Raw genomic sequence first — 22,046 nt, 5'->3', positions numbered from 1 at the left:
CATAATAAGCTTGGAAGTGTCAAGAGAGTTCAAAAAGAAATGCTTACTTTGTGGGGAGACCCAATGATTCTGAACACTGAATACTAATATATTACTAGTATTCAACACAGTTGTTCTTCCTTTTGAAAAAGAACAGTAGCATGCATTGTCAGTTGGTTTTTAATCCACTTATTTAAGCAACTTTAATCTGTAAAACTATTTTAAAGAAAAACTGCTGTCCTAAACAGTGAGCAAAAGAAAACACAATAGTGAGAATTTAACACAATCACTGTAAATCCTGTGAAGTCAATGTTAAAACTTCTTACATACTCCGCACTTACAAGGGTGTGTATATATTTGCACCAATTTCAAGCAAATCATCAATCTGTAATATACTGAAATTTAAAAAAAAAGTAAAACAATACAAAATCAGTTACTAGCATTTTTTAAAAGAGCCTCCAATGCTTATCTCCAGTCTTTAATGGATAGTACAAATTTAGATCTTTAATGTCCCATTTATTTTAATGGTTCTTCGCAAACACTTAACAAACCACATGACAAGTGTGTCAGCCACCATGGAAATGCACAGCTTTTAGAAGATGAGGAGTTTGGGTAACACCTGTTATTTTCACGATGTCCATGCTTTATTTTCTTACTCAGTAACAAGATGGCCACAAAGTCACCTAACAACTAAAAAAGCTGTTAGCTCATATCTTTATGCTCTACTGGATTTCTTCACTGTTTAACATCTTGTTGAGAGAATTAAAAGCTTTGGATTCCATTCCAGCGTGTGTTTAGAGGTGCATTTGTAGGTCCTATACTGCTTCTGTTTTGGTAGAGAGGTTTTCTTCATTTGGTTGACAATTCCCATTTTGCTGTACTTTGTTTTCCTCAGTCCTTTGTGCATCCTTGTCATCTACTTCTTTTCCCACACTTGAATCTGGTTCTTTATTGTGCTCCTTCTCCTACAATTAATATTTAGGTATACATTTAATATTTTTCTCAAGAGTTGTCTGCTATTACATCTAGTTCTGGCTAAAACTTTATCTTTTGTGAATTAGTCAAACTGGGTATTATCTCCCATTACATTTTCATATAAATAGTATATACGAACATGTATCAATATGCCCTTTGTACTTCTAATAAAAGATAGGACAATCTATGGAGATTAAGTTAGAACAAAATAGGTAAATAGAAACTCTTGGGAAGAATTCAACAAACGTTGCTGACTGACTTGAAAGGTGGAACTGATCGGCTGAAAGTAAAATAGTTCCCATAGATGTCAGGATAGATTTGTAATCTGGACACCAAAGAAGCAAAAACAAGGGAATGTAGAAAAGGAAATCACGATTCCTCCTACCAACGACTGTTTAAGAACAGTCCAAATTCAGCTCTCAACTTAACGGAGAATTAAATGAGAACATGTGGAACAGTGCCTGGAATGTATTAAGTGCTCAGGAGATATTATCAATGTTACTGACAATGATGATAAACCTCTATCAGTATGGGAATAAATAAGACTGTAAGATAAAAGCTTCAGAACTCATAATTGATTTCTAAACACAAATATACTTACCAGTATAATAAGGGAATTAACCTAATTCACAAGTACTTAAAATATTTTATCAAAAAAAAAATGAAGGAAAACAAAACAAAAACCCTTACCTGGCGGAATCTGGTTTTCCATTAATTATTCTAATTCAACAAACCTAACTTTGGTATATATTACAAAACCAGTGATAACATCACCTGTCAAATTTGCTAAAACAAATATAGTGAGGAAAATGGCAACAAGTAAAAATATTCCAATACAGTTAAAATTTTTATTGTATGCCATTCTGTGATTCTCTAAAATAAGGAATGCAATTGTTTATACTAGTAAACATTACATTAATTAGTTCTTATCTTCAAAAATTAGGTTAAAAAACTACCAATTTAACAAATAGTACCAAAAACACACAAGGCACTGATAGTATAAAATTACCTCTATGCAATAAAGAAGAACAATCTCAAACATTAATTATTCAAACCCTAAACACTGAACGACTTTCTTACTTTAAGTGAAGTATTGTTCTTCTCTACCTTTTCCTTCCCATCTCTGTCATTAGAACTCTTTCTTGTAGAGGCTGAACGTTCTCTCTCTCTTCTTTCACTGATGTGGTCCCTTTCTTTTTCTCTCTTTTTATCCTTCTTATTTCTGCTATAAGAATATTAATAACATGTCATTAACTTCTAAAAAAGTAAACACCCACTATATTGTTGACAAAATATTCTTACCTAACATTAATGCACTGTAAACAAGCGTATCAGTAACCTGGTGGACCAAATAACATAAATGAGCCCTGTAGCCCACCTAACTCCACCCCACACCCAGTTAATTTTTTAAAGACACACAAGTCATTACCGCAGAGGCCACCAAGTGTTCACATAAAACACAATTCTGTATTATCAATTTCTTAGTTTTGAAACATTCAAGGTTTATTTATCTACTGTAATCAGGATAAAACAAAACCAAATATATAATTTTTTTTACCCACCTTTTCAAAGTAAAAAATGAATAAGCAGAAAAGAATAAAAACGATAAAGAATCAGATATGGCTCTCAGGTAAGGCTGAATGACTTCTAGGAAAATGTGGAACTTCAAATAACCAATTATGCCATGTGCCCTCCCCTCTCATTCACAATTACAAAAAAGTCCCATCCACCAATTCAAGAGCAAACATTAAGCAGAAGATGGAATGAACAAGTTCCATTTGTAAAAATTACATATCCTTAAAATTAGAGGGAAAAAAATGACGCATTTCCTATCAGAAGCATAACAGACACCTTCTATTCAAAATAATTAGCCTTAATATGGAATTCTAAACTTTTTTGTCTTAATTATGAATATTTTAAAAATAAACACAAAGACCAGGGGGACAAATAACACTTAGGAAACAGACCCAAGTACCTAAGTAAATTCAATAAAACAAAGGGGTGGCATCTCAAATCACTGGGGCAAAGTTCGTCTTTTATAAATAAAAGACTTGGGGACAACTGGATTATTATTTGGAAAGAGACAAAACTGGGTCCATATCTCATTCACATAAATAAATAAATCCAAATGGATTAGAGACCTAAATTTTTTACATGAAACAATACAAGTACTAGAAGAAAACATAAATAAGTTTTTTTCTAACTTAAGTGAAGGGAAAGATTTTTTTAACAATAAATAAAATTCCAGGTACGATAAAATAAAAGATTCATTAGTATGTCTACATAAACTTTTGCAAAGCAAAAAAAACAAAACAAAAACCACTACTAGGGCTTCCCTGGTGGCGCAGTGGTTGAGAGTCCGCCTGCTGATGCAGGGGACACAGGTTCGTGCCCCAGTCCGGGAAGATCCCACATGCCGTGGAGCGGCTGGGCCCGTGAGCCATGGCCTCTGGGCCTGTGGGTCCGGAGCCTGTGCTCCACAACGGGAGAGGCCACAACAGTGAGAGGCCCGCGTACCGCAAAAAAAAAAAAAAAAAAAAAAAAAACCACTACTAGCATATTCAAAAGAAAAACGACAAAGAAAAATACATTTGCAACATTATTTATGTATGTATATCTTTATATACAACTCTTAAAGCCAAGGAAACAACTACATCAAAAAGAATGAGATTCTTGAGACCTTCCTAGTGGTACAGTGGTTAAGAATCCACCTGCCAATGCAGGGGTCACAGGTTCAAGCCCTGGTCTGAAAAGATCCCACATGCCACAGAGCAACTAAGCCCATGCACCACAACTACTGAGCCTGAGCTCTAGAACCCGTGCTCCACAACAGGAGAAGCCACCGCAATGAAAAGCTTGCACACCACAACAAAGCGTACCCCCCCACTCGCCACAACTAGAGAAAGCCCACGTGCAGCAACGAAGACCCAAAGCAGCCAAAAATAAATAAATAAATTTATTAAAAAAAAAAAAAAAGAATGAGATTCTTAGGAATAAGTTTAACCAAAAAGGCAAAAAATTTGCTGAAAAGAAATAAAGACATAAATAAATGGAAAAACATCCCATGTTCTTGGATCAGAAGACTTAGAGTTAAGATAACAATAGTATCCAAAGTGATCTACAAATTCAATGCAATCCCATTGGCACTGTTGGCAGAAAAAGCAAAACCCATCCTAAAAATCACAGGATCTCCAGGGACATCAAAATAGCCAAAACAATCTTTAAAATAACAACAAAATTGGAAGACACACCATCCCTGGTTTTAAAACTTCCTACAAAACTACAGTAATCAGAACAGAGTAGTACTGGCATAAGGAGAGACTTACAGACCAATGGAAAAGACAGAAATATATGGTCACATGTATGGTCAAATGATTTTGGATAAGGGTGCCAAGACTCATTCAATAGGGAAAGGACAAGCTTTTCAACAAATGTTGCTAGGAAAACTGGACATCCACATGCAAAAGAATGAAGTTTTAGACTCTTACCTTACACCATATGTAAAAATTATCTCATAATGGATCAAAGACCTAAATATATAAACTAAAACTGTAAAACCCTTAGAAGAAAACACAGGGGAAAATCTTCATGACACTGGTTTTGGCAATGATTTCTTGGATATGACAGCAAAAAGCAATGAAAGGAAAAAAACAGATAAATTTGAATTCATCAAAATTAAAAAACTTTTGTGCATCAAAGGATACTTACTCAAAGAAAGTAAAAACACAACCCACAGTATAGGAAAAAAATACATGGAAATCATATTATCTGGTAAGGGATTAACAACCACAATATAAAGAACTACAACTTAAAAAACCAAATTATCTAATTCAAAATGGGCAAAAGACTAGAATAGACATTTCTCCAAAGTAGATACACAAAAGGTCAATAAGCACATGAAAAGATGCCCAACATCACTAATCATTAGAGAAATGCAAATCAAAACCTTAACAAGATACCATTACACACTTACTAGAATGGCTATAATCAGAGAGAGACAATAACAAGTGTCAGTGAGCATGTGGAGAAATTGGAACACTTGTACATTGCCGATGGGAATATAGAATAGTGCAACCACTTCAGAAAAGTTTGGCAGTTTCTCAAGAAGATAGAGGATTACTATATGACTCAGCAATTACAACTCCTAGGTATAGAAACAAAAACATGTCCACATCAAAACCTGTACACAAATGTTCATAGCAGCGTTATTTATAACAGCAAAAAAATGGAAACAATACTAAATGTCCATCAAGTAATGAATGGCTAAACAACAAAACCTGGTTTTATCCATAGTGGAATATTATTTACCCCTAAAAAGGAATGAAGTACTGATTAATGCTACAATATGCACGAACCTTGAAAATGTTACAATTAGTCAAAGAAGTCAGATACAAAAGACCGCACAGGGACTGCCCTGGTGGCGCAGTGGATAAGACTCCATGCTCCCAATGCAGGGGCCCTGGGTTTGATCCCTGGTCAGGGAACTAGATCCCACATGCATGCTGCAACTAAGAGTTCACATGCCACAACTAAGGAGCTGGTGAGCTAAAACTAAGGAACCCTGGAGCCGCAATTATGGAGCCCACCTCCCGCAACTAAGACCTAGTACAACCAAATAAATAAATAAGTAAATATTAGGGGGGAAAAAAAAAGGCCACACATATTATATGACTCTATATGAAATGTCCATAACAGGCAAATTCAGAGAGACAGTAAGTAGATTAGTAGCTGTAAGGAGCCATGGGGAGTAACTGCTAATGGGTACAGGCTTTCTTTCAAAGTGACAAAAAATGTTCTGGAACTAAGTAGCAGCAATGGTTGCACAAAACTGTGAACTCTTAAGAAAAATGCAATGAAAATTACTAAAAATCACTGAAATGCACTAAGGGTGAATTTTATTTTACATAAACTACTTCTCAACTTAAAAAATAACCCAGAGGGCACCTGCCAGCCACTGGTGGGGGACTCTGACGCCCAAGAAGACGGGAGGAACCCCAAAGTGAACCGGTAGGATGTAGGGGGACTTAGGGGAGAGGAGAAGAGAAGGGCAGACAGGATCGACACCCCTGAGGCCAGGGAGATGAGGAGAGGCAGCGGGGAGGGACCCTCCAGAAAGAGCAGAAGAGGACGGAGGGCGATTGCCTGGCCCACTTGGGCCGCAGAGCCTGCGGAGCTCCCAGGCTGGTGCCTCCCCTCCAAACTGTGTGGGTCCTGGGGGCACAGGAGGGAGGCCAGGAGATCAGGAGAGGCAGCCAGGAGGAGCCCCCTGGGAGCAGCAGGTGACTACCACGCCCACTCAGGCCTAGGGAGCCTACTGAGCTCCCAGGCCAATCCCATCCTCCAAACCCCCCTCCAGGATGCATGGGTCCTTGGGGGCACAGGAGGGAAGCTGAGGACATAAGGAGAGGCAGGCGGGAGGGGCCCTCCCAGACCGTAGGAGCGGGAAAGGAGAGGAGGGTGTTTGCCCTGCCCACTCGAGCCCAGGAAGCCTGCTGGGCTCCCAGGTGAAGTTCCCTGCCCTCTGAGACCAGGGGTGGGGGGCACTCCTGGGCCCCTTCAGTTCCTTGAGCCTAAACGCCAGCTCCCCACAGTCCCCAGGGCCTCTTCCAGCCCTGGGGGTCCTGAGCATTGGTCCTGCCCACCACCCAAACCTCGCCTTTGCTTAGGCCCCGCCCTCCACAGCCAAGACCTCTCCCCCTGCCTTTTTTTCTTTTTCTTTTCCCTCCTCCTCTTTTTTACTATTGTGGTACTGATGTACCTTCCGGTTGTTGATTCATCTGTATTTTTATTTTTATATTCTTCCGAACATATCTGTTAGTTTCCTAGTCTAATTTTATTTTTTCCTTTGTTATTTTTATTCTTATTTTTTGGGCCCCACAGGCAGCTTGTGGGATCTTGGTCCATGAGCCTGGTGTCAGGCCAAAGCTCCTGTGGTGGGAGCTCCGAGTCCAAACCACTGCACTAACAGAATCTCAGACCCCAGGGAATATTCATCAGAGTGAGGTCTCATGGGGTTCCTCATCTCAGCACCAAGACCCAGCTCTACCCAATAGCCTACGAACTCGAGTGTTGGAAGCCTCAGGCCAAGCAACCAGTAAGACAGGAATACAATCCCACTCATAAAAAAAAAAAAAAAAAAAGAGACAGCAAAAAAATATGTCACAGATGAAGGACCAAAGTAAAAACCTACAAGACAAAATAAATGAAGAGGAAATAGGCAATATACCTGAAAAAGAATTCAGAGTAATGAGAGTAAAGATGATCCAGAATCTTGGAAATAGAATGGAGGCACGGACTGAGAAAATACAAAAAATGTTTAACAAAGACCTAGAAGAAATAAAGAACAAACAAACAGAGATGAACAACAGTAATTGAAACGAAAAATACACTAGAAGGAATCAATAACAGAATAACTGAGGCAGAAGAATGAATAGAGCAGGAAGACAAAATGGTGGAAATAACTGCTGAGGAGGAAAATAAAGAAAAAAGAATGAAAAGAAGTGAAGACAATCTCAGAGACCTCTGGGACAACACGAAACACATCAACATTTGAATTATAGGGGTCCCAGAAGAAGAAGAAAAAAAGAAAGGGTCTGAGAAAATATTTTAAGAGATTATAGTGGAAAACTTCCCTAACATGGGAATGGAAATAGTCACCCAAGTCCAGGAAGCACAGAGTCCCATACAGGATAAACCCTAGGAAAAACACACCAAGACACATATTACTCAAACTAACAAAAATTAAATTCAAAGAAAAAATATTAAAAGCAGCAAGGGAAAAACAAAAAATAACATACAAAGGAATCCCCATAAGGTTATCAGCTGATTCTGCAGTGGAAACTGTGCAGGCCAAAGGGAGTGGCAGGATATACTTAAAGTGATGAAAGAGAAAAACCTACAACCAAGATTACTCTACCCAGCAAGGATCTCATTCAGATTCGATGGAGAAATTAAAACCTTTACAGACAAGCAAAAGCTAAGAGAATTCAGAACCACCAAACCAGCTTTACATCAAATGCTAAAGAAACTTCTCTAAGTGGGAAACATAAAAGAAAAAGACCCACAAAAACAAACCCAAAACAATTAAGAAAACGGTAAAAGGAACATACATATCGATTATAACCTTGAATATAAATGGATTAAATGACCTAACCAAAAGACACAGACTGGCTGAATGGATGCAAAAACAAGACCCGTATATATGCTGTCTATAAGAGACCCACTTTAGACCTAGGGACACATACAGAATGAAAGTGAAGGGATGAAAACAGATATTCCATGCAAATGGAAATCAAAAGAAAGCCGGAGTAGCAATACTCACACCAGATAAAATAGACTTTAAAACAAAGATTATTACAGAGATAAGGAGGGACACTACATAATGATCAAAGGATCAATCCAAGAAGACATAACAATTATAAATGTTCATGCACCCAACAGAGGAGCACCTCAACACATGGGGCAAATGCTAACAACCATGAAAGGAGAAATTGACATGAACACAATAACAGTAGGGGACTTTAACACACACTTACACCAATGGACAGATCATCCAAACAGAAAACAAACAAGGAAACACAAGCTTTAAATGACACAATAAACCACATAGATCTAATTGATATTTATAGAACATTCCACCCCAAAGTGGCAGAATACACTTTCTTCTCAATTGCACATGGAACATTCTCCAGGAGAGAACACATTTTGGGTCACAAATCAAGCCTCAGAAAATTTAAGAAAATTGAAATCCTACCAAGCATCTCTTCTGATCACAACGCTATGAGATCAGAAATCAATTACAGGAAAAAAAAACTGTAAAAAACACAAAAACATGGAGGCTAAACAGTGTGCTACTAAATAACCAAGAGATCACTGAAGAAATCAAAGAAGAAATAAAAAAATACATAGAAACAAATGACAACGAAAACACGACGACCCAAAACCTGTGGGACGCAGCAAAAGCAATTTTAAGAGGGAAGTATATAGCAATACAATCTCACCTCAAGAAACAAGAAAAATCTCAAACAATCTAACCCTACACTTAAAACAACTAGAGAAAGTAGAAGAAAGAAAACCCGAAGTCAGTAGAAGGAAAGAAATCATAAGAAAAGTGCAGAAATAAATGAAATAGAAACGAAGAAAACAATAGCAAAGATCAATGAAACTAAAAGCTGGTTCTTTGAGAAGATAAAGAAAATTGATAAACCCTTAGCGAGATTCATCAAGAAAAAAGGAGAGGACGCAAATCAATGAAATTTGAAAAAGGAGAAACACAATGATGCTGCAGAAATACAAAGGATTATAAAAGACTACTACAAACAACTGTATGCCAATAAAATGGACAACCATGAAGAAATGGACAAATTTTTGGAAAGGAACAATTTACCAAGACTGAACCAGGAAAATTTAGAAAATATAAACAGACCTATCACAAGTAATGAAATTGAAACTGTAATTAAAAATCTTCCAACAAAAGTACAGGTCCAGATGGCTTCACAGGCGAATTCTAACAAACACTTAGAGAATAGTTAACACTGATCCTTCTCAAACTCTTCCAAAAAGCTGCAGAGGGAGAAACACTCCCAAATTCATTCTACAAAGCCATCATCACCCTGATACCAAAACCAGAAAAAGATATCACAAAAAAATAAAATTATAGACCAATATCACTGATGAACATACATGCAAAAAACCTGAACAAAATACTAGCAAACAGAATCCAACAGCACATTAAAAGGATCATACACCATGATCAAGTGGGATTTATCCCAGGGATGCAAGGATCCTTCAATATACGTGAATCAATCAATATGATACACCACATTAACAAATTAAGGAATAAAAACTGTATGATCATCTCAGTAGATGCAGAAAAAGCTTCTGACAAAATTCAACACCTATTTATGATAAAAACTCTCCAGAAAATGGACACAGAGGGAACCTGCCTCAACATAATAAAGGCCACCTATGACAAACCCACAGCAAGCATCATACTCAATGGTGAAAAACTGAAAGCATTTCCACTAAGACCAGGAACAAGACAAGGATGTACACTCTCGCCACTCTTATTCGACATAGTTTTGGAAGTCTTAGCCATGGCAATCAGAGAAGAAAAAGAAATAAAAGGAATACAAATTGGAAAAGAAGTAAGACTGTCACTGTTTGTTGATGACATGACACTATACACAGAAAATCCTAAAGATGCCCCCAGAAAACTACTAGAACTCATCAATGAATTTGGTAAGGTTGCAGGATACAAAATTAATGCACAGAAATCTCTGGCATTCCTATACAGCAACAATGAAAAATCAGAAAGAGAAATTAAAGAAACACTCCCATTTACCATTGCAACAAAAAAAAATAAAATACCTAGGAATAAACCTGCCTAAGGAGGCAAAAGACTTGTACTCATAAAACTGTAAAACACTGGTGAAAGAAATCAAAGATGACAAACACATGGAGAAATACACCCTGTTCCTGGATTGGAAGAATCAATACTGTGAAAATGACTATACTACCCAAAGCAATCTACAGATTCAATGCAATCCCTATCAAACTACCAATGGCATTTTTCACAGAACTAGAACAAAAAATTTCACAATTCGTATGGAAACACAAGAGACCCTAAACAGCCAAAGCAATCTTGAGAAAGAAAAACGCAGTTGTAGAAATCAGGCTCCATGACTTGAAACTATACCACAAAGCCACAGTAATCAAGACAGTATGGTACTGGCACAAAAACAGAAATACAGATCAATGGTACAGGATAGAATGCCCATAGATAAACCCACGCACATATGGGCATGTAATTTACAACAAAGGAGGCAAGAACATATACAGTGGAGAAAAGACAGCCTCTTCAGTAAGTGGTGCTGGGAAAATTGGACAGCTACACGTAAAAGAATGAAATTAGAACACTCCCTAACACCATACACAAAAATAAACTCCAAATGGATCAAAGACTTAAATGTAAGGCCAGACACTATAAAACTCTTAGAGGAAAACATAGGAAAAACACTCTTTGACATAAACCACAGCAAGATCTTTTTTGACCCACCTCCTAGAGTAATAAACAAATGGGATTCAATTAAACTTAAAAGCTTTTGCACAGCAGAGGAAACCATAAACAAGATAACCCTCAGATTGGGGGAAAATATTTGCAAACGAAACAACAGACAAAGGATTAATCTCCAAAATATACAAATAGCTCATGGAGTTCAATAGCAAAAAAATAAACAACCCAATTAAAAAATGGGCGGAAGACCTAAATAGACATTTCACCAAGGAAGACATACAGATGGCCAACAGGCACATGAAAAGCTGCTCAACATCACTAATTACTAGAGAAATGCAAATCAAAACTACAACGAGGTATCACCTCATGCTGGTCAGAATGGCCATTATCAAAAAATCTAGAAACAATAAATGCTGGAAAGGGTGTGGTGAAAAGGGAACCCTCCTGCACCGTTGGTGGGAATGTAAATTGATACAGCCACTATGGAGGTTTCTTAAAAAACTAAAAATAGAACTACCATATGACCCAGCAATCCCACTACTGGGCAGATATCCTGAGAAAACCATAATTCAAAAAGACACATGTACCACAATGTTCACTGCAGCACTATTTACAATAGCCAGGACATGGAACCAACCTAAATGTCCATCAATAGGTGAATGGATAAAGAAGATGTGGCAAATATATACAATGGAATATTACTCAGCCATAAAATGAAATGAAATTGAATTATTTGTAGTGAGGTGGATAGACCTAGTCTGTCATACAGAGTGAAGTCAGTCAGAAAGAGAAAAACAAATACCGTATGCTAACACATATATACGGAATCTAAAAAAAAAAAAAAAAAAAAAAAAAATGGTACTGATGGGCAGGAATAAAGAGGTAGGCATAGAAAATGGACTTGAGGACATGGGGTGGGAAGGCAAAGCTAGGGCGAAGTGAGAGTAGCATCAACATATATACACTACCGAATGTAAAACAGTTGGCTGCTGGGAAGCAGCAGCGTAGCACAGGGAGATCGGCTCGGTGCTTTGCAATAACCTAGAGGGGTGGGATAGAGAGGATGGGAGGGAGGCTCAAGAGGGAGGGAATATTGGGACATGTGTATGCATATGGCTGATTCACTTTGTTGTGCAACAGAAACTAACATAGTATTGTGAAGGAATTATACTCCAATAAAGATCTATTTTAAAAAATTAAATTAAATTAAATTAAAAGAATAAAATAAAATAAAAAATAACTCAGGATAGAAGTGGGGCTGGGTATAGTCATTGACCATACACAGACACACACACACACACACACACACACACACACACACACACACACAGTGTATATAGTGATAGTGAATGCTATCTTTTGTGACGAAAAGGAGAAATTCAAATACATGTATCTGCTTAATTTTGCAAAAAGAAACACAAGGAAAGATAAACAATTGATCACTTACAGAGGGTGGATGCAGACTAAAGTAAAAGGAATGGGGAAGGAAGTGACACTTTGCAAATATAAATACACCTTTTTGTCTATTTTGAGTTCACAACTGAGAAAAGTTTTGACCTTCATGAGCAAGGTATTAAAAAAAAAAATTGGCCTACCTCCTAAATATCCTATGCCTTCCTTTATTCTCACCTAAAAATAATAACCCACAACGAATAAACAAAAGAGCCTTGCTGGGAAACATACTCCTTCTACCCTGGGAAAGCTTTGTAAAAGTTTCTCTTCTATACCTAGAAAACCACAGAAAACCAACTGAAAACTTAGGACCCATCAGTTAGATAGTGGGATGAAAATATATACATACAGAAATCAATATCCTTCCTATGTACAAACCCAATCTCCAATTACATAATGAAAGAAAAGACCTCATTTACAAGAACAAAGAAGTAAAACATACCTAAAAATAAACTGAAAATGCATAAAATCTGTATGAAATAAACACTGAAACATTCATGAAAAAACACTAAGGATGGCCTGAATAAGTAGGCCATCCATGTTCCTGGAAAGAAAGACTCACCTTTGTAAAGCTTTATTTTTTAATAATCTGTTCATCAATTTCCCTAATTAATAAATGTAATGCAACTATAATACAAATTATCAGTAGGTTTTATTCCTAGAGCCTAGACAACTAACTCAAGTTCAAATAGAAAAACAAACACACGAGAATGGTCAAGAAAGCTCATAGAAAGAGCAATGAGGAGTATGGGGAAGAACGGGCCTTACTCAGTATTTAAAAACGCTCTACAATCTGAATCATTAAAAGCATGGGGCACTACTGGTACACAAATCATCAGTCAAACCAATCCAACAGCGGAGAAGCGCCAGAAACAGACTCCAACACAGACAGAAAAATTTAGTATATGACAAAGGAAATATATCACATTAGTGTTAGGAAAATTTAGTTTTTAATAACGATATTGGAAGAACAAAGGAGCATTTAGAAAGATAAAATAAGATTGAATCAATGTACCATATGGCAAACAAGGACAAACTCCTAATGGATCAAAGGCGTAAATGCAAAAATTAAAAGCATAAAGTACAAGAAGCAGCAATGGGGGAATTTTATTATAACCTTGGAATAAGAAATACTTTTATACCTTTAAGACTCATAATGTAGAAGTCACAAAAGAAAAAACTTGAGGAATTAAACTATATAAAAATCAAAAATCTGTTTAATATCAAGTCTCATAAACAATTTCTAAGAAGAAATGACAAAGTAGGAATGATACTTGAAACCAAATCACTAAAGAATAATCTCCCTAATACAAAAAGAACTCCTGGAAATAGGAAAAAATAAACCAAAAAAACCCCCCACAAAAACAGACTCCATGAAAAATCGGCAACGTATACAACTCACAGAAAAGGAAATACAAATGGCCTTCAAATATATGAAGAGATGGTCACCTTCACTCTTAAGAAAAATGCAAGGGTAATTACTATATACTGGTACCACTTCTCATCTATCAGATGGACAAAAATACACAACTTTGGTAACAATCTGCAGTAGCTATAGAGAAAAAGGCATTCTCATACAAAGCTGGTTAAAGTACAAGCTGCTGCCAATCTTTATGAAGGACAATAGGGAAGGAAATCTCTCAAAACTACAAACACACTCACCCTCTGACCCAACAATAAATACCATTTATGAAAATTTTCTCTGCATACTTGCACATTACAAAATTATGTACGTACAAAGCTGTTCATTACAGACTTATATAATTTATAAAAGGAAAATTAAGAAAACCCATTCTACTGCAGGCTGGTTACATAAACCAGGTACTGCCAGATAATGGAAGTTCATGAAGTTGTAAAAAGGAATGAAGCAGTACTTTCTGATGAATACAGAAAGTTCTCCTGGTAGTTAAGTGACAGAAGCAAATTGTACAACCGTGTATATTTTGTTTTACCTTTTGTAGAAGATGAAAATAAAAATTATACATTTTCCTCTGTACCTATATGCAAAACTGGAAGGATATACCAAAAAAACCTAATAAAGTCATTACTCGTGGGAACAGGGTAGATGGACACCTGGGTGGAAGTTAAGACCTATCATTATATCACTTTTTATACTCTCTGGATTTCTAAACCATGTAAATACATTACATATTACTCATTCAAAATATAAAGTTAAAAAAAATAAGACTGGAAAGAGAACATTTCCCCCCTGCTTCCTCCTCAGTTTTAGCACATGCTTTCAACCTACCTCCTAGGGGATGGAGACCTAGAAGATTTCCGTTTTATGGTTTTTGATGTCCTTGGCGATCTGGAAGAACTCCTGCTCCTCCTCCTACGCCTTTCCCTGGAAGTCAAAAATATGTCATTGTAAAAAACAGTAATTTAAATAAAAGATAATACAAATACACAAAATCAAAAGGGTCCTTAATGCTCTCAAGTGAATAGTATTCTTTACAGGCCAGTTTTAAACTAATGTCTTTCATGAAAATGTTCTGTTATCTAATTCTAGTACAGGTCAAATTATGAACTGTAAATTTTACAGACCAATGAAAACATCTTCTAAGATTTCATATCAGAAAGGGTAGACGACCTCCTCTTCACCTGATCTCTTGAGTAGAAAAAATAGTAATGGATGTTTCTTTCACATTCTCTCTCAAGTCAAACATGTTCTTCCTCAGCACCTAAAGCACGTGTTGCTTATCAGATCCTTTGTCATGCATCTAGCTCCTTGCTGCCCCACTGTGGATTATTTTTTAACAAGGTAACAGGCCCTTTTCAAGAAGTGAAAGGTAAATGGGCTTGCAAAATGTGAACTTTTTAAACCCAAGTATGTAGAATGTCTCTAAACATTAATTCATTTGACAGGGAAATTGCTTTTACCCCCTTAACCTACCATTTCATTATTGTTCTATTCATTTAAAATTGAGCACACAAGTTGCTTAGATGTAAGGAAATTACTTAAAACCTGAGATTTAAATATGATGAAGTAAAAAATAATTATTAAATAGATTAACAGTTTTATTATTATTAAAAACTATTTTGCTTAACACATTACCAAATGATGCATACTCTAATAAAACTACTTCATTTGTAAGGGTGGTCAACTTAGAAACAATGAATTTCAAGATGTCTATTATTCAGGTGATGAGGTATAAGGGTACATATATTTATTAAATGATTAATGTAACCAATGACCTATCTCACAAGAAGCTCTGATAATTAGTGGCCACATAGCTGAAACAACCAAATCCTCTAGAATTCAAGTTCTCCTTATCACTTCAGTAAGCTGATTCTAGGCTAATGAAACATTTTGTGTACATTTTTCATCTGTAAAATAAAAAACTAGACAATGCTCCTATGTGGTATACACAGTAGATGTTACGACCAAAAGAGCTCAAGAACTTTGAGAACACAGATAAATCAATTCCAACTCTACCTAAGGCTCTCTCCTCCTTTACCCAATTTTATTTCCAAGTCACCCCAAAATTATACTTCCTAATATGGAAATTAGATGACGTTATTCCATTTAAACAATGCCATTCTGTAACAGCATCTCCCTACCCCACACAAGAACCAGAAGTACTTTTTTCATAGCATGAGAGTATCAGTGTATTCCAGACTTTAAGTTTACACAAAATGGCTCCATCTTCGTCAGTGTAACTCTTTACCTGTATGTTCAGGGAGCACTATGTACAGGTGGACATCTAATAATTACCAGTTAGTGATAATGAGAGCTAAGGCTGGACAGACAGGAAGCTAGAATGTCAGTAAGTCGAGAAAGAAGCTGTCAGCTCTAGTATGCAAAATTGGAGTTGATTAGGCTTCCACTTAAATTTTAGTTCCACATCTTAACCAACTGCACGACTGGGGTCATATTACTTTATCTGAGTCTCAGTTTTTCCAATTGAAAAATGGAGATAATAACTCAAGCCTTGTAGTTTTGAGGATCAGGATAATACCTGTGAAGTACCAAGCCTAGTGTCTGGTGCACAGCAGGTGCTCAGTAAATATGTTCTCCTTCACTTTGATGGTCTCATCCTTATTAATTGTAATTCCAAGCATTAAAAGTTTTTAAATATCAAAATTTTTCCTTAAAAATGTAGCTCAGAAGACAATGTTGGAAATAAAAACATTAAGTAGACTATTATTCTGGGCAGTTAAGAGGTTTCCCATTCACTAAACAAATCAGAGCACCTTAAAGGAAGAAAAATGCTAAAAGACAAGAAATGGTAACTCTTCAGCAAGCTCTTCTGAAAGCATGAAACATTCCAACCTGCTGAACCTTTAGGAACTAACATTAGTCAGCATTTATTCTCCAGGCCCCAGAGGTTATCTAAGAACTGAATGTGAACATCTACACTTCTTAAAACATCAAGTGACTTAAAATGACCCATGTAAAAATTATAAACATTTCAAAGTCATCAGAAAAAATAAATTCAACTGAATTTAAAAGGAATCGAGGGGACTTCCCTGGTGGCGCAGCGGTTAAGAATCCGCCTGCCAATGCAGGGGACATGGGTTCGATCCCTGGCCCGGAAAGATGCCGCAGGGCAACTACCTATGTGCCACAACTACTGAGCCTGCATTCTAGAGCCCACATGCCACAACTACTGAAGCCCGTGGTGCCAAAACTACTGAAGCCCGCTCACCTACAGCCCATACTCCACAACAAGAGAAGCCACCGCAATGAGAAGTCCACGCACCGCAACAAAGAGTAGCCCCCACTATCCACAACTAGAGAAAGCTCACCTGTAGCAATGGAGACCCAAGGCAGCCAAAAATAAAAATTAATTAATTTTTTAAAAAGGAATCGAAATATTATTTGGTGTTGTGAAGGGCAATGTCTAAACAATCACACAAAGGAATGTGTGAAACACAACCAATAAAATAACTGCAATAAAGATGCAGTCTTCAAGGCTCAACTGATACCCACAGCAAATGAGTTAATTTCTTCAGGTTTTGGTTCAATGTGTTGAAATATGGCAATGACCTACTGATTTGAAGTCACATTTTAACATATACTGTTGTTTTCAACTGTATACTTCTGACGCATTTTTTAAAAACCAGTACTAAGTACTGGTTAGAGTCCTCAATTAAACAATCTCTAAAAAGAGGAGAAAGAGCTACTATACTACCATACTTCTAACTAAAGTGCAGAGCAGATGGAAAATTTCCTCTGAGCTTTGGTTTCCTCATGTTTTAAAACCATGATAACAGTCTTCTCACAGGCTTACGGTGAGGATTAAGTAAGATCAGTCATGAAAAACTCTGCTGAGACACAAAACCTGGTATATGGTAAAGCACTCAATAAATGCTTGCAATTATCTACTATTAACTAGCCAAAGACTAGTATTAAGAATAAGCTGTTAAAACACAAAGTTAAAAAATTAGGAAATATATAGTCCATTGACTCAGAAATTATGTTCTATGAAAAAACATTTTAAAATATCTTTAAAACTTGCAAGAATATATTTTTAAGTATTTTTAAGATATAGTTTAACACAACTTAGGAACTTCCATTTATTTATAGTCACAATATCATCTGGAGCAATGGATGTAGGTTAAGATAATCTTGAATTAAGGAAGGTCCTATTTTGCTGATGTTACTATGGCAACCTGCTGCCACCTGGTGGCAGTGTACCTATCAATAAACAGTCCTAAGAAAAAAGCAAATCCTTAACAACAAATTAATAAATGAAAACCAAAATTTAAACGTCATGTATTCAACAAAGTAGAGCAGTAAAAATGAACTTAGATGACGAAAAGGACTAATACTGTATAACTTTAGAAATAATTTTATATATTAAAATTTACCACATCATTCCAAAGAAATACAGACACCTAAGTCAATTTCTCTACATTAAAAAAAAAAAAACCTGCCCCTGCCATCCCACCCTCCAAGAAAATAATAAGCAGCAGCAACAGCAGCCACTGACACCACTGCCAAGTTAAAACAGTGGATTATAAAGGACAGTTAACTTTTCAAGTAATTCTGGCCAATATTCTCTCTTCCTCCTCAGAGATTCAATACTGTAGCAATCCCTCTGCTAGAGAAATGTTTACTCTGCTATCAGAGGGAAATGTTCTGATATTATTGTACTGATTCCACTTGTGCACAATTATCTTTTCCCCCCAGTTAAAATTTATGTTTTCATTTGTCATCAGTAAGCCCTTTGGTAAAAACTTTAAGCATTATCAAACCTGCTGGAACTACGAGATCTTCTTGATGCATTGTAACTTCTGGGTGGTGTTCTGGACTTTTTATCCTTCTTTCTTTTCTCATCTATCTCTTTGGATCTGTCCTTTTCTCGTTCCTTTTCTTTGTCCTGTTCCTTCTCCTTCTCTTTGTCTCGTTCCTTTTCATGCTCTTTTTCCCGCTCTCTCTCTCTGTCCTTCTCCTTGTCTTTATCTCGGTCCTTTTCCCGTTCTTTATCCCGGTCTTTATCTTTGTTTTTACCCCGTTCCTTTTCTTTTTCACGTTCCTTTTCCCTGTCTCTCTCTTTTTCCCTTTCCTTTTCTCTATCTTTTTCTTTCACTCTTTCCTTTTCCTTGATTTTTTCTCGGTTGTCTTTTCTTTTGTCCCTTTAAAAACAAAAGTAAATAAATAAATTCACAACTAAAATAATTCTACTCCCCAACAAGGACCTCATTCTCTTTCCTCAACAATTATCAACACAAAACAATGTATGATAGCTGTAAGACATTACATATAAATTTCTAAATAATTTATGTGTACATGAAGCTGCTAAATGAAATAATTATCAGGCTGAATTTAGTCTGGAAATCTCGAGTCATACTAACTAACCATCAGATTCAAATCAATGACAATCAATATTAAATCATTACTGAAACAATCAGAAAAAAGTTTAATTTCTTTCATTAAAAATTTAAACAACAGATTTTTAACATATGACATCATGAGAAAACTACCCTTAATTTCCAAAAAACTCACCGTGAACGCGAACGACTCCTTGACTTCCGCCTCTCCCTTGATTTAGAGCGTTTTTTATGAGGGCTCTTAGATCTACGTCTATCTTTTTGTCTTGAACGTGATCTATTATGGGATCTACTCCTAAAGAAAAACAAATTGTTAGAATATCAAAACTTATTCTTAGAATTTCAATTTATAAATATTTAAGATCTTTCAAATAAGAGAATTTTAAAACCAATCCTGACAGTATTTATCAATATTTTTAAATTCTCTATTACATAATGCTTCAAAATTACATTATCTGCATAAATTTATTTATTGGAAACTTCACCAGTTCATTGTCCAGAACACAAAGACAGAAACAGAAAAAGAATTTAAGTTATTTCCTATGTCAGACTTAGGTTGGCAGTTTCAGGTGTGGCTTTCTTTTGCTAAATATTACATGGCTCAATTAGAACAGACAACTTCTCCCATGGTCCAAGTTTTCATACCAAAAATTGTCAGCAACTCTTGACTTGCATGTAATACTACTGCTTGTGGCTATAACTTACCTTTGACAGGGAGTAGTGGTTATATGGTTCAATGGTTTCTATAAATGACTGTGTGCTATTTGTCATAACACATACTAAGAAGAATGCATAGGGAAGCACAGTACTAATGATGGTGCTAGTGTGACAGGAAACCAAACATCTTACTCATGAGTTAAAGCTAAATATAATCAAATGTTGAATTTGCAAAGCCTTGATTTTATTACATAAACAAAGCTATTAAAAGAAACCTTTATTACTGGAATTCCTGGAGGAAAAATAACTGTTTTTTAAATTCTGAAATTCTCTAGGCTCCCTTCCCAACTGAAATAATAGCTTATATAATGTGACATTTTTCATAATGAGGTATCCTAGGAACTATTTATTTAAATGTAACCAAATTGAAGGCATACAACTTAAACAACAAAGTGATGGGACTCACCGGCTTTGGAGTTAAACAATCTGGCTCTGACACTCAGTTCTGCCACACAATAGCTGTGAGAACTCTGGCTAATCACTTAACCTCTCTAAGCCTGAGTTTCTTCATCTAAAAAGTGGAGTAAGAATCATACCTATACCTCCTAGAACTGTCATGAGAATTAAAACAGAGGATATATGGAAAACTGCCTAACAGTTTTGAGTGCAGAGTAAATGATTAAAAATCCTATCTCAATATCTGCATCATCATCATTATTAACAATTAACATAAATGAAAACTTTAAATTATATCTCTATTTATTCCAAGGGGTCACTTGAATGTCTACAAGTATGCCTTATATAATTAAAACTCATCTTGATAATAATATCTTCATGAATTAAGTTAAAACAAATATCTATAAAAGAAATACATATAGTTAAATGCTTATGCTATTCCATGAAACCAGAAAAGTCTCCAGACAATCCTCAATTAATGATCTTGTTCTTAAAACACATTTTTCAGTTAGTTAAAATTTGTTTTCCAACAGCTAATTTTCAACTGAACCACTCATCTATTATACACTTATCTTCATACCTCATTTTTAATATATGAAGATAATTCGTAGTTTGTTGAAACCTTTATCACTAATAACCTAAGAGACACAAGGGCCAAGCAGTAGCTATTAGGGGAAAACTTAAAAACTTATAACATTTTTAGTCCATTTACAGACATCCACATGAGTGTAATAATGTTTTAAAGGGCCTTTGCTTCTATGTACTTAATAAGTCTTAAGATTTCTATTCTAGTCAACCTTGCTAAAAAAATAAATAATAATTTTGTTTTCTTCAAATAGCACTTTCCAATCTTAATAAACTCCTTTAAGAAAATTAACCATAGCCATAACAAATAAAAGTTAATAATAAAAAAAGCACTGACCACTTGGCTTCCCACCTTATCCTGTGGGTCCTCAGAGTTTGAAAGTCACTGCTCAAGAGTAATTATTGTATTTCAATTTTGACATTAAATATTTCATGTCTGTCTCATCCACTAGTTGCCTACAAGTTTTCTATTAGGAAAGCTAAAAGCTTCAAGTCAAGAGCAAATCTAATCCAACCAAAGATAAAGATTTGAGCTATCATTAGCAGCTGTCATTTTAACATGATGTACAAAATTGCACTGATAAGTTAAATTGTAAATAAAGGGCAACTTACCATTATGTTGCATCAAAGTTCATTTGTAAGTCAGTTGTTTCCCAGTAAAATATTATAAAATGTCTTATAGTTCCTATGCTGATCTGTAAAGGTTACTTAACTTTAAAATATAATAGAGTACTACTACCCACCTTTTCTAACACTGTCCCTATGAAAAAAACACATATAAAAATTTGGACAGAGTGGAAACACATCTTCCCAGTTCTAGCCAAGGTCATAGTAACAAATAACTATTTCCTCCCTCCTACAGAAAGAAGAAGGAACAGGGAAAGAGTCAGGGGAAAGTTCTAGAAGTATCAGAACACTAAGAAGGTAGAAGAAGGTGGGGCTTCAAGAACAAGGGCTCCTGCAACCCACACTCCTGCTAGGTCTAGTGGGTCAGAGCCAGAGCTGAGGGTATCCAAACCCACTAGAAGGGGAGGGGAAACCGAGAAATGCTTGCCATCCCCTACCGGTGGAGAGGGGGAGGGAGTTCCATAAGTCAAATGTTTTTGGGTGACGAATTTCTTTTCTTTTCAACAAAACTCATCCTCTTTTT

The 22,046-nt window shown here is 36.1% G+C and overlaps 1 protein-coding gene across 4 annotated transcripts in view; it reads right to left on the bottom strand.

Moving 5' to 3' along the window:
- Positions 1–249: 249 nt before the first annotated feature.
- SREK1 (splicing regulatory glutamic acid and lysine rich protein 1) overlaps positions 250–22,046 on the bottom strand; it is a 52,996-nt gene continuing 31,199 nt past the window's right edge. For 3 of the 4 annotated variants that reach the window (XM_060092973.1, XM_060092975.1, XM_060092976.1), the window contains 5 exons: positions 19,374–19,493; positions 18,623–19,003; positions 14,670–14,765; positions 2,035–2,179; positions 250–944 (listed from right to left, as the gene is read on the bottom strand). In XM_060092973.1, coding sequence (XP_059948956.1) covers positions 795–944; positions 2,035–2,179; positions 14,670–14,765; positions 18,623–19,003; positions 19,374–19,493 — 892 coding nt within the window. In that variant the 3' untranslated portion in view covers positions 250–794. The remainder of the gene's footprint in view (positions 945–2,034; positions 2,180–14,669; positions 14,766–18,622; positions 19,004–19,373; positions 19,494–22,046) is intronic. The other variant, XM_060092974.1, reaches the window with a different exon arrangement.

Source organism: Mesoplodon densirostris, chromosome 3 (genome assembly GCF_025265405.1).
Source record: "Mesoplodon densirostris isolate mMesDen1 chromosome 3, mMesDen1 primary haplotype, whole genome shotgun sequence".
NCBI classification, from domain to species: Eukaryota; Metazoa; Chordata; class Mammalia; order Artiodactyla; family Ziphiidae; genus Mesoplodon; species Mesoplodon densirostris.
The sequence above is the reverse complement of the archived record's forward strand: the minus strand, read 5'-3'. Positions and strand labels throughout refer to the sequence as shown.